Source organism: Rattus rattus, chromosome 7, assembly GCF_011064425.1.
Source record: "Rattus rattus isolate New Zealand chromosome 7, Rrattus_CSIRO_v1, whole genome shotgun sequence".
In the NCBI taxonomy this organism is placed as follows: domain Eukaryota; kingdom Metazoa; phylum Chordata; class Mammalia; order Rodentia; family Muridae; genus Rattus; species Rattus rattus.
The window spans coordinates 90,916,169-90,929,458 of record NC_046160.1 but is presented as its reverse complement, the minus strand read 5'-3'; the positions used below and the strand labels follow the sequence as shown (position 1 = coordinate 90,929,458).

The 13,290-nt window shown below is 45.3% G+C and overlaps 1 protein-coding gene across 1 annotated transcript; it reads left to right on the top strand.

Moving 5' to 3' along the window:
* The first annotated feature begins 1,224 nt into the window (after window positions 1-1,224).
* On the top strand, window positions 1,225-4,340 carry Gpx2 (glutathione peroxidase 2). The gene is made up of 2 exons (XM_032907978.1): window positions 1,225-1,498; window positions 3,674-4,340. Exons 1-2 carry the CDS (start codon window positions 1,277-1,279, stop codon window positions 4,022-4,024), a joined length of 573 nt encoding a protein of 190 aa, XP_032763869.1. The 5' UTR covers window positions 1,225-1,276; the 3' UTR covers window positions 4,025-4,340.
* The last annotated feature ends 8,950 nt before the right edge of the window (window positions 4,341-13,290 follow it).

Sequence of the window (13,290 nt, the reverse complement as noted above, 5' to 3'; positions counted from 1 at the left end):
ATGAGCCCCACACCCTTAAACAAGCTATGTGACAGAATTGACAAACACTCCATAGCAAGCAGTTTTTTGTCTCCCAACAAATCAAATTTCGAAGACTAGTTGCCACACTTGCTGACTCTGTTCTAGGAGAAGCTCCCACTGGATACGAACCTGTGAAAATGTTCTCTGGGAAACACCTGCCTCATTAGAATAGTCAGGATAAGCCCAATGGTGTTTCTGAAAAGTTTCTTATTCAGTTAGCTAATGCTTAGATAATGGAGTGGCACTATGGTCTTTTCAGCTGCTGAGCTTCCAAGAGTGGGCCCCAGTGACAGCCCTCAGCAGGCCGAAGATATCCCATCATACCTGGCGGACTCCGAAGACCTCTTAGTGGCCTAGTTGGCAAACCACAGCTGCTTTGCCTTCCTGTATATTCCCTCCTGTGAGGAGATGGTCACACATTGACACAGGCCTCCTCCAGAAAGTCTCAGAGACTTTGTCTGAGAGGGAGATAGGTACAGTTGTCTACCCAGAATTTACCATCCATTCTGAGACTCCTGATCACTAAGTCAGCAAGGACTCCATCCTCATGACTGGTTTGGGAATGTGGAACAGAGGTGGAGGCTCTAATGTAGGACATGCGACAGTACAGGGACAAAGACCTCAGTCTTCTCCAGGACAAGGAACATCACTCACCAAAAGGCTGTCTAAGACAAACACAACTCCGTCCCTCTGCCTGGTGCAAATGGAGGCACTGGAAATCGATTGCTTCTAGAAAACGACGCACTCTCCTTCTAAGGGTCCCTTTGATTCTGCTGGAGAATCCACCTGACTCAGTTCAGACCCAAGCACATCTGACCTCCCACGACTCAGAGACGGTTGCTCATTAAATGCGTTAAAACAAATGTCTGTGCCGGGTAAAAACAACTTGCTGGGGCAAACAGAAGTCAATCTTGCATGCTCCCCCCTTCTTTTCCTCCCCACTTGACCTTTATGGTTCTGGTTTCCAGCAAGGAGTGAATTATTCACATCTTCTCGTAGATATCAAATTGGCCCTTTCCAGGCTGCCAGTGGGGTGGGGCAGAGGCGGCTTTGCTCAGCGGCTGTAAAAAGGAGGAGCTACAGCCTTGTTCAAACAGTTCCGCAGGTGGGTACCTGGTTTCGCTAAGTCATTCTGGGAATGCTCAAAGGCCCTTTGTGAAATTCTTTCTGTCCTTCCTGGCTCCTCCTTCCTCCCCACCCAGTCAAGGAACTTAAGGAGGCTCCCACAGCCCGGCAGGACTCACGGCACTCCAGCATGGCTTACATCGCCAAGTCTTTCTACGATCTCAGTGCCATCGGCCTGGATGGGGAGAAGATAGACTTCAACACGTTCCGAGGCAGGGCCGTGCTGATTGAGAATGTGGCCTCGCTCTGAGGAACAACTACCCGGGACTACACCCAGCTCAATGAGTTGCAGTGCCGCTTTCCCAGGCGCCTAGTGGTTCTCGGCTTCCCTTGCAACCAGTTCGGACATCAGGTGAGGCGTCCCTTGGGTCCTACCCAAGGAGCCGATTGGCGGAGCCTGAGTGGGATAAAGAAAGGGTTGAGTGTGTCTTGGAGTATCTGGACTTGAAGGGCACGCTTCATCAATCTTGGTGAACGTAAAACAGCACAGGGAAGTAGAGATGGTCTGAGATTAAATATTGAGGGTGTGACTTTTATTACTGTCTTTCCAGACAGTTTATGAGTTGCTACCAGGTCTCTCCATTGTGTCTTGGAGTACTTCATTATTTGTTGAATGAATGAGTGGAGACAATAGAGGGTTAAGAATCACTAAATTGGCATGGTTGAGTGTCCTTGCAATCCTAGGAAGACGTGTGAGGTGGAGGCTGGGGATTGATGTGAGTTTGACTGACACGAACCTGGGCTTATCAGCAAGATCTCAAACATCAGCCTGTGAATACAGCTCAGTTGCTAGATTCCTTGCCTGCACTGCAGGAGGCAGCGGTGATCGCTAGCCTGGAATCCCAGCACTTGGGAGATGGAGACAGAAAGATCAGAAATTCAAGGCGATCCCTTGACTACAGCAAGTTTGAAGCCAGCCTGGCCTGAGCAATTTGTCTCAGACAAACAATTGGAATTAAGCTGACCGGTTCCTTGGAAGTCCTTAGTCCCTGTTGCCTTGGTTCTATGCTTTGATGGCTCTGAGACCATTGTTTTCTGTTTGAGTTTCCCCGTGTGTTGAGTTAATAGAAGTTGACTTAGCTCATAAGTTTATTGTGAGGCTTATGGAATAAGACATATGAAAAATAAGGAGAAAGATGTGGAAATAGTGTGCGAATATAAACAGTTTTATTATTTAAAGACTTGTTTCTAATCGGCAAGTTGGAAAAGGAACATGGGAGAAGGGGAAGGTCAGCAGCGTGCACACCTCCTCTGGGCATCACGTGCTCCTCACTCTCTGAAGACACACATTAGTCACATTATTACAGAGCTTCAGTGTGTACGTCTCCAGCTATCTTTTGCCAGGTGTCCCTAAGTGGACTCTCTAATTAGAGTCCCCACAGTTCAAATCACAGTGGCAGGAAGGATGGCTGAGATATACACAGGAAAGATGGCTGAGATATACACAGGAAAGATGACTGTGATATACACAGGAAGGGTGACTGTGGTATACACAGGAAGGGTGGCTGTGATAAACCAGAGATCCAGCCATCACTGTGCTCACAGATCCCTTCCCCTCAAGCCTCGTTTTAGACTTTTCCAGGGAGAGATAGGAAAGGCTAAACCTCATTGCAGCTGTTTCTCAACCCAGGAGGCACCTCTGGCCTTACACCTCACTTGCGGCTGGCTAACTGCTGGAAGACGTCAAAACTCAGTATCCACAGAGCCAGAAAGGAGCACAATCAGGGCAGAGGAAAGGAAAAATGGGAGGGAGGGGAGGAAGGGAAGGAGGGAGAGGAGAGAGAGAGAGAGAGAGAGAGAGAGAGAGAGTGTGTGTGTGTGTGTGTGTGTGTGTGTGTGTGTGTGTGTGTGTGTGTGTGTGTGTGTACATAGAGGTAGAAGCACCTCCTTTCCCTCTCTTCCCTGACTTCAAGGTTCCTTAAAGCACCAAACACCATTATGTTAATCGCCCAGGGTGGATTAGGGTCTGAAGCAAGTGTTAAAAACTGCTGAATCTTTAATTATGTGTATTTATTTATTTTAATGTGCGTGAGGCTGTGCACGTGCCACAGTGCACAGGTAGAGATTCAAGGACAATTTATGAGAGTAGACTCTCCTTAAATCATTTGGTACTCACTCCCTGGCCTCCAGAGTTTTGGATGTAGCCTATCATGCCGCCACCAAAGGCCATGACTGGTGAAAGAGTTCAGTGGGCAAAGGCACTCTCCACAAGCCCGATGACCTGAATTCAGTCCTCAGAACCCATGTGATAGAAGGAAAAGAAGTGATTTCCACAGGTTGTTCTCTGACCTCTACATGTACAATGGTGACACTCAGTATAAAATAAATGTAAAAATAAAAAAAACAACAACAACACAATGGTGGGGGCGGGCAGAGCAAATGGAGAAGAAACACACATGAGTAACACACTCATGCACACACAAAGGAAAGCGTGATCCTGGGAGAAAGTGTTGGAGAAGGAATGGTTTGCACTGGTGCATCCTTGGTTTCCTCTTCCTTTCTTCATGCTCTTTGTCTTCCCATCCAGGAGAACTGTCAGAATGAGGAGATCCTGAACAGCCTCAAGTATGTCCGCCCTGGGGGTGGGTTCCAGCCCACCTTCAGTCTTACCCAAAAGTGTGATGTCAATGGGCAGAATCAGCATCCTGTCTTTGCCTACCTGAAAGACAAGCTGCCCTACCCTTATGACGACCCATTCTCCCTCATGACCGATCCCAAGCTCATCATATGGAGTCCAGTGCGCCGCTCAGATGTGTCCTGGAACTTTGAGAAGTTCCTCATAGGGCCAGAAGGGGAGCCCTTCCGTCGCTACAGCCGCACCTTCCAGACCATCAACATCGAGCCTGACATCAAACGTCTCCTCAAAGTTGCCATCTAAATGAGGGCTGCTCAGCCTAGGAATCTCCCACTGTTTCTCCAAGTAGTCCTCCTCAGGGCTCAGTGTACCCTCAGGAGACACTGGGAGACCGAAGCATTTCCTTAATATTGTCCCCTTGCCTTCCTGCCACCCATTTCCTTTAGCTCCCTCAAGTCTCTTGGGGAGTCCACTGGGGGCTCTAAGTCTGGGGTAGGTGCTAGGCCTTCTTCACAGAATGATGGCATCTCCCTAAACCCTTCTGGGGGATGTCTGAGACGTTGTGAAGGGCCCAGAGCCAGCTCGGTTTAGAGTCCAATAAAGGGTAGTAATGACCTGGGTCTTTGTGTCTTCCTTTCTAAAATCTTCCAGTATTTCATTTTGTGTATGAGTGTGCACATGGGTGGAGGTCAGAGGACAACTTTGGGGAGTTATTCCCTCTTTCTACCTTGGCTCCAGTGTTGGAACTCGGGTCCCTGGGATTGTCTCACTGAGCCATCCTGCTGGCCCCGTCTTCTTTCAGGACAGAAGTAGAGGGGCGGTCAGAACTGTGGTGGGATGGAGGGACTGGAAACACACTAAGGTTTGGGAGGGTGTGGCTCCCTCTGGTCAAGGGGATACTCCATACTATATGGATTAGGGTGTGGTCAAGGTCTGCTGTGACAGTTGGAGTTGTAGTAACTGAATTATTTCACGGCTCTTTTAGAACCAAGCAAAAAGAGGCAGTGACAGAGTGAAACAAAGAGAAGTAAAAGACAGCAGGGCCCTTTGGCTGAGTGTATTAGGAGGCTGTTAGACGACAGCTACAGTCATGACATCACATCGTTGTGGGTCCTGGACTAATTAAACATTAACTGACTTTTACCGACAGCAAGGGTGTAAAGTGCACAGTTACCAGGAACACGAAAGCACTTTATCCTTTTCTTGATTACTTTAAATTTCTAAAATTATAGTGTGCGCACACACATGCATGTTCATATACATGTCTGTGTATGGGCATATACTGTGGCATGTGGAGGTCAGAGAGTAACTTGCAAAGCCTCCCTCTGCCATGGGAATGGCAGGGACTGAAATCAGGTCATCAGGACTTATAAATGGACATTCATGTTCTACCTTTGTTCATTTCAAGCTCACACACTCACAGGGCAAGCAGAGGCATGAATAAATGACTGAGTTAGTGTCTTCTATGAAGGTAGGGACAGAAGAGGACAGAGGCATGATTGCATTTACTTCCTCCATGAGTGAGGTGTCAGAGAGGCCCTTTAGAGAATGAGTTTATAATCTTCCCACGATTGGTACTCACTGTGAGAACAGGGGTGACAAATGGCTTTGTCAGGATGCCCCCAATTCCTCATCCAGCACATTGAAAAAGTACCAATAACACCAAAACCAGGGGCTGTCGTGCTCTGGAGGATTCCTTCCTGTTAACATTTTTCCCTTTGGGCAATAGACAATCATCTCTGTCTTGAAGCCCTCAAGGATCGGTTCTCCAAGCAAGAGACCCTGCTAAAGAATGGCAATACTGATGATGTTTTCCCTTTAATCTGTTCCTCATACTCTGTTTCCAAGCATGTGTATCATTTGAGAAGCAAGAGTGTGGGACTGAGGTTAATGATGCCCATTGTCTGACCTTCAGCTCCAGCTGTCACAGGTGGTGCTTCATTTCAAAGGGGTAACCTGAGTGTTACAGTGGGGAGCCCAGGTGTCCTTCTGAGGCACCTTCCATTAAGGCTGCCCTCAGCTTGACTCTGAAAATTCAGCCCTATTGGATGGCTTATCTCAAAGCCAGCAGCTGGTGTATAAATTCTTTTGCAGGGGGACCATGCACTAATTTTACAGTAGTAATGATAGAGACAGACTCTGATAAAATGGGGTCGGGGATTTATGCCAGGGGCTATGTTTTGCTTTGTCTTGTTTTCTATCATCTTGGTGCCTGTCGCTGTATCTGATAACAGAGACGGTTATCTTGGATGTCTGGCGAGCCTAGATGTTGGCATTATGCCACTGGCGACTTAGGGTGTGACGTGCCAGTGCAGTGTATTGGATTTTTCCATGTGGCTCCAAGGAGAACTAGAATTTCAGTATGATCTTAGACAGAGTCAGAAAAGGCAAAAATGGTAGAGAGTGGGCTCCTCACTTAGACACGGGTAATGCCATTTGCTTCAGACAGGACCTACGCAGTTTTTCTTAGAAAAACTGTGAGGCAGGATGACCTTTTCTGATGCTATTGTTAAAGTGAGGAGTAAGGGTTGCTTTCCTTCATTCTCCATCTCATCTCGCCACATTTTGTCCTCAGGAGCAGACTTAGTAGAATCCCCCACTTTCCTGAATAAACAAAGTCTTCTAATCTAACTTCCCAGGGACACTGAGGAGCAGGCCGAAGTCTCACTAGGGAGCTCTGGCTGAGATGCTGCTGTGTAACTGAGGAGTGCCGGGATGGCTTCTGAGGGCTCCGCAGACCAGCTCGGGAGGCATTTTAGAGGACCAAGATATACAGATAGAATGGCTGGGTATAACTTACAATCTTCTTTACTATGTGCCACAGCGACATCTCACCTTAAGAAATACTGAGCCAAACTCTAGAACTTTCTTATAAACACCATTAACCACTATAATCCAAAATACCAGTTACTGAAATAGACTATATTTACACTCTGCATTGAGTAATTTATGCGTTATTTACATGGACTCCATGAGAAATTCCCTCTCTAAAGAGAGGGCAGCTGGACCAGTCTGTAAGCCATTCTAATAAATCCCACCTCCATGCCCCCATGGATCCATTCTATAAGTTCTGTTTATCTAGAGAACCCAAAGGCCTTTTGAAGACACCATTAGAGTGCCAGTTACACTGCAGCAGCCTGGAGGGCTGGGCCAGGGATTGCGGGAAGGCAGAAATGCTTTGGATCGGTGTTCAATATATGGTCCCATAAGCAGAATCCACAGGTCCAGGAGTCAAGGGGTGGGAATGAGAAGAGCTCCACTCACTGTCTCCCCTAGTAACCCAGTACCTAGTGACCCAGTAGAAACGTTTTTGCTTCCTGTTCCTGTGACCTCAAGTTCTACTTGAATAGAAGTTTTGTTTCTAGAGGTGGGAAAGCTCCTGATAGAAGTCACAACAAACATTCCATTGAACTGGAAGCCCACCCCCACTCTCCACTACCCCCTACCCACACACCCCACCCCCCGCCACTTGGGGCTTCTGATGCCCTTAAGCCAACAGGCTAAGACAGGAATTACATCGTTAGGAGGAGTGATTGATCCAGATTACCGAGAGGGAAACTGATTGCTTCTCCACAGTGGAGTACGATTATGTCAGGAGTACAGGAGAGCCTTTAGGGCAATTTTCTCAACCTGTGGGTTAAACCTCTTTGGAGGACATTGACCAACACTCCCACAGGGATTGCATATCAGATATTCTGCATACCAAAAATTTACATTACAATTTATAACAGTAGCAAAATTACAGTTATAAGGAAGCAATGAAATAATTTTATGAGGAACCGTGTGAAAGAGTCACAGCATTGGAAAGTTTGGGAACCACTGCTTTAGGGCATCTGCTAGTGCTAACATGTGCTGTGATTAGAGTCACTAGGAAAACATAAAAACCTAATCCAGACCGGATGACTAAGGGCACACACCCTTTAGGAATGAAGGTATGGATCAGTCCTCCGGGAAACCAAGACCTTCTAAGGTGCAGGAAATACAGAATGGGTAGTAGAGAAAGGTAGCTATAAAAATCAGCCAAGGTTACTTGACCATTTGTAGAAATGAGGATTATAATTGACACGAATGCTTCTGCCATATTTTGCTAAGTATTCCTTTATACAAATACTTATGTTTTCTTTACTCAATTTATCATCTGATGTAACGGTTAAGAAAATATCAGTGGCAGGGTTGGGGATTTAGCTCAGTGGTAGAGCGCTTGCCTAGGAAGCGCAAGGCCCTGGGTTCGGTCCCCAGCTCCGAAAAAAAGAACCAAAAAAAGAAAAAAGAAAAAAGAAAAGAAAAAAGAAAAGAAAAAAAAGAAAAAAGAAAAAGAAAAAGAAAATATCAGTGGCTATATTTGAGATACTAAAATAATGTCCTTCAAGGGACATTGCCCCCTACTCTAAATTCACAATTTTCAGCCTTCTGGGGAATAGTTATATCATGATAGGTATAGTTATAATATGGTTAAATATGTAGTGTGTTTGCAATTATATTTGGGACAGTTCCATCATGTTTAGGCATTATGACCTGGCTACTGTTTTCGTTGGGTTATTAAGCATGAGGAGGTATGATTGGCAAATTGGCAAGGGTGGACTTGATGGCTATTCTTAGTCGTCAACTTGACTACATCTAGAATGGCTGGGCACACCTGTGAGGGATTTTTTTTTTTTCTTAACTAAACCGTTTGAAGTAGGAAGACCCACTTCTATCCCAGATCTCTGAGACAAGAAGATATATATTAAATCTGGGCTACATCTTCTGCTGGCAGCCTATATAAAGGACATGGAAGCAGGATGCTTTTCTTTGTCTCTTTGCTCTCCCTAGCAAGTCCATTTCTTCACTGGCATTAGAGCCTACTTCTCGGGATTGTGGCATATACTGACGACCAGCTGAGACATCCAGCCTTGTGGTGAACAATTACTGGAATTTTAGACCTTCCATTGGTAGAGAGTCACTGTTGCAATAGCTGGACCACAGCCTATAGGTCACTCAATAAAGCTTTCTCTGTCTTTCTTACTCTCTCTCTAGATAGATAGACAGATGACTCTTGAAGTTCTGTTCCTCTAGAGAACCCTGGGTAAGATATCTTACCAAGGATAAAGAACTAGTAAATAGCAGAATTGAAAGTTGAAAGTTTCGACATACTGAGTTCCTGACCAAAGCAGGTAAGATTCTTTTTCTTTTTTAAGGATTTATTTATTTATTATGTATACAGTGTTCTGATTGTATGTATGCCTACTGGCCAGAAAAGGGCACCAGATCTCATTTTTAGATGGTTATAAGCCACCATGTGATTGCTGGGAATTGAACTCAGGACTTGTGGAGGAGTAGACAGTGCTCTTAACCTCTGAGTCATCTCTCCAACCTCCAGGGTGAAATTTTTTAAAAAAAAATATGAGGCAGGAGAGATGGTTAAGAGCACTGGCTGTTCTTCCAGACATTCTGAGTTCAATTCCAAGTTACAACATGGTGGCTCACAACCATCTGTAATGGGATCCGATGCCCTCTGAAGACAGCTACAGTGTACTCACATATATAAAAATCAATAAACCTTAAAAAAATTGTAAAAACCAGAGGAACAGGAAGTTTGCTTAGATTATGTGTCCTAGAAATATCAATGAAGAAACACCAGGAACTGGCATCAACATGGCTGTCTAAACAAGACCAGAACCAGGACACTACCAGTAGACATGCTAACACGGAAGGAGGAGAGGCCTCAACCACAGGCAGAGAGCTCCAGGCAACAAGGGAGAAATCGTCTTCCCTAGCTACAGAAGAAAGCCCAAGTTGGTTATCCAGTGCCAAGTCGTCAGCCCTGAAATCGTATACACACAAGGAACACTATACACACTCGGCACACACACACACACACACACACACACACACACACACACACACACACACACACACGACAAGGGGAAAGCAACATGAATTTGGAAGCAAATGGAGGGGCAAATACAAGAGATCAAAGAGGGAAAATGATGTAATTGTATTTTAATTACAAACTTTAAATATATGATTTTATGTATGTATGTATGTATGTATATATGTATGTATGTATGTGTGTGTGTATGTATGTATATATCGCCAATTATGGAGGCTGGGAGACTGCCCAAAAGCATTTGTTACTCTTCCAGAGAACTCGAGTTTGGTTCCCAGTACCCACACTGGGCAGGTAGGTCACAAAGGCTGTAACTCTAGCTCCATGGGATCTGCCATGCTCTTCTGATGTCCTTCGGTACCCACACACATGAGGCAAACACACACACACACACACACACACACACACACACACACAAATATAAACATAAAAACAAGTATTTAAGGTTGGATATGGTGGCACATACCTTTAATCCCAGCACTTGGGAGGCAGAGGCAGACAGATATCTGAGTTTGAGGCCAGCCTGGACTACAGAGCCAGTTCCAGGATGGTCAAGGCTATACAGAGAAACCCTGTCCTAAAAAACCAAAAGTAAATAAAGTTGCCAGACATGGTGGTACACACCTTTAATAGCACTAGGAAGGAGGCATAGGTTGGAGGGTATCTGTGACTGTGAATGAAGCCTGGTTTATCTAGTAAATTCTGTACCAGCCAGGGCTACATAAGGAGATCCTGTCTCAGAACACACGCACACGCACACACAAATGAAAACCACACAGCTCAAGTCAGACAGATTCCATCACAGAGAAGGGGAGGTTGGCACAAGGTCCCATCCCTAGCTAAGAGGCTATTTCAATTGATAACTGCTGGGAGAAGGAAAACCACTCGTCCTCAATGGAATAATACTGGGGACAGTAACCACACGCCAGGGCGGGCCGCACACCCCGTAGCTGGTTAGTCAGACTCCACCGGTTGTTGTAGTTGTTGCTGGTTTGGGCTTGGGTTTTCGAATTTGTTTGCTTGTTTGTTTGAGAGGAGAAAGAACATAAACTTGGGAGGATAAGGAGGTGGAAGAGGATCTGGGAGGAGTTGGGGAGGGAAAGCGTGTGTCAATAGAGTATATGAAACTTTCAAAAAGGAAATAAAACATGAAAAATAATACAACTAACAACAGAACACATGTAAAAATAAAAGACAGTCAGACTCTCAATCAGTCATCATGGCTGAGTAAAGAGAGATGTCGGAACAGAGGACACTTGAATACTCACAGTGACTTCCTTTCATTAGTAAAGACTAATGAGTTTGTCTGGATTTCCTTCATTTGAACAGGAAAAGGAGAAATCAGCAGAGCTGGAGTTAAGACATCTTTTTCCCGGATGGGGGGTGGTCTGGTGGAGGGGGTAACAGGGAAGTGGGATATCATTTGAGATATAAACGAATGGAAATAATTAATAAAAAAGGGGGAAAAAAGACATCTTAATTCCATTAGAATCCCAGAAGAATTCCCTAATACAACAGCATTATTACAAAGTACAGCTCTAGGTGGGCTGAATAATAGTGAAATAGAAAGGATATTGTGTTTTGAAACGTTGTAATCTATATCCAAGATAGATGGATACTTTTGTAATACTCTGTGACAGCTGAGGTGTCAGTGGGGCACAGAATCGCACTCTTCAGCTTCAGATGACTAGGCCAGGGCCATCAGCAGACTGTAAAAGGGATCTCTCAGCGGCCGTAATCACTCCCTGCTGCTATCTGCAGAAATGAAGCAGTTCCCGGTCTTTTGGACTCATTTTACCAAATGGTTTCCTCAACAGATCAGATATACATTTATAGCAAAACGGAGAGCATTGTCCAGGAATAAACCACCTGACTTAGCCTGAATAATAAGTCTTCACCTGACATGCCTGGGCTTTGTGGAGCGTCGTCATCGCACCCGAACCAACCTCTTCCTGAGCTCTATAACTCACCATCAGCCAGCACCACTGTGGGGAGGGGTCGCTGTGGGAGCTGAGAGACTCTGAGCTGCTCACACTAAGTAGGTTCTTCCTGCCTCAAAGGTGGAATTACAATAGCACCACTTCCATGGCAGGGTAAGTGCGAGCTTTCAATGGCTATTGTGCAGGGCAGCACTCAAACTGCTACAATACATAAAGGGTTCCCTGGCACCCACACTACACAGTGGCTCACCTTTTGCATGTAGGGAACTCTTAGATACAATGTAAGAAATAGCTTTATTTCTAATACCTGCTCCCTTTAAACTTGGGTGTTAGACTAAGAACTGAAGGGGCATCATTGTATCTAGAACTTTACAGGCTTTCCAAAGTATTTTACAATCATTAATTCATTTGGGTCTCCTAACAGAACTGCAAAAGGAGTACAATATCGCATTCTGTTAGCCTGGTTTTACAGAAACCAGATACCGAAGTCCAGAGTACTGCTCTGTTCAGTGGCTATCTGATTGTCAAGGACAGTGCGACCTAAATGCCAGTGCTATGGCCACCAAGCCAGTGCTCTCAGTTATGCACACAGCACATTCTAAGATCCCTGTGGAGTAAATGGAACAGTTCTACTCACTCACATCACACCCTTTACTCGGATTTCTGCTTTCTACCATGTGTTCTTCTGGGCTAGGCTTCCATGTACCGTCACTCACCACGCCTCCCTCCTCCACCTCCTAACAGTTTCTCAGATTTCCCTTGTTTTGGAAGACCTTGGTAGTCTGTTGAACTGAACTAGCATGTTGGTCTTATGATTACACAGATTATGGCTCACTGGGAAGACCTTCCCACTGCATCATATCAAGGATGCCTGATGTCACCTGATGGAGTCAGTGCCTGTTAGGCTTCTCTTCCATGAAGTCACCCTCGCCCCCTCTTTCCTTGCTACTCTTTGGAAGGAAGTCACTTGGTACACAGCCCACACTGACAAAGTAGGACCATCAGAAATCCCTTCCTACCCCTGCTCCTGCTTTTTTCTCTTCCTTATTTATCCACCCACCCAATCACTGCTATCAGCATGGACCTATGGAAATTCAGTGCACACTCTGGGCTACAGCAGCAACTTGCTCATTTTCAAATTATTAAAGCTATGTTCACTGGGAGCTCCTGTCTGACCATCCCTTAATCCAGTGGCTCTCAACCGATGGGTTGCGATCCCTTTGGGACTGAACAGCCCTTTCACAGGGGTCACACATCAGATCTCCTACATATCAGATATTTATATTATAATTTATAACTAGCAAAATTACAGCTAGAAGTAGCAATGAAAATATTTTTATAGTTGGGGGCCACCCAACTATACAGTTGGAGGAACTGTATTAAAGGGTCACAGCATTAGGAAGGTTGAGAACCACTGCCTTAATCACTGTGGTTTTTGTTCACATATTCCCCCCTCCTTTTTTTTTTTTTTTGGTGGCACAAAAGCTTTAAGTTCACAGTGCAGAATTTCTGCCCCATTCCGTCATTTACTTTTGCAAGGAGTCCTGGGTTCCTGTGTCAGGATCCTTGATCTGAGTGCAGAAGTGCTTTGGTTCTAGTTGTGTTCTAGCCAAATAGCCACCGGCAGAGGCATCTCACTCTAGCTCACTGATGTGTACAGGGGACTTCAGCAGAGCAACTCAACTCCAGGAAACACAGTACCCAGATTACATTTTCATCCAAATAGGGAAGTTAAATAGAAAAGAAAACATACAAACAAC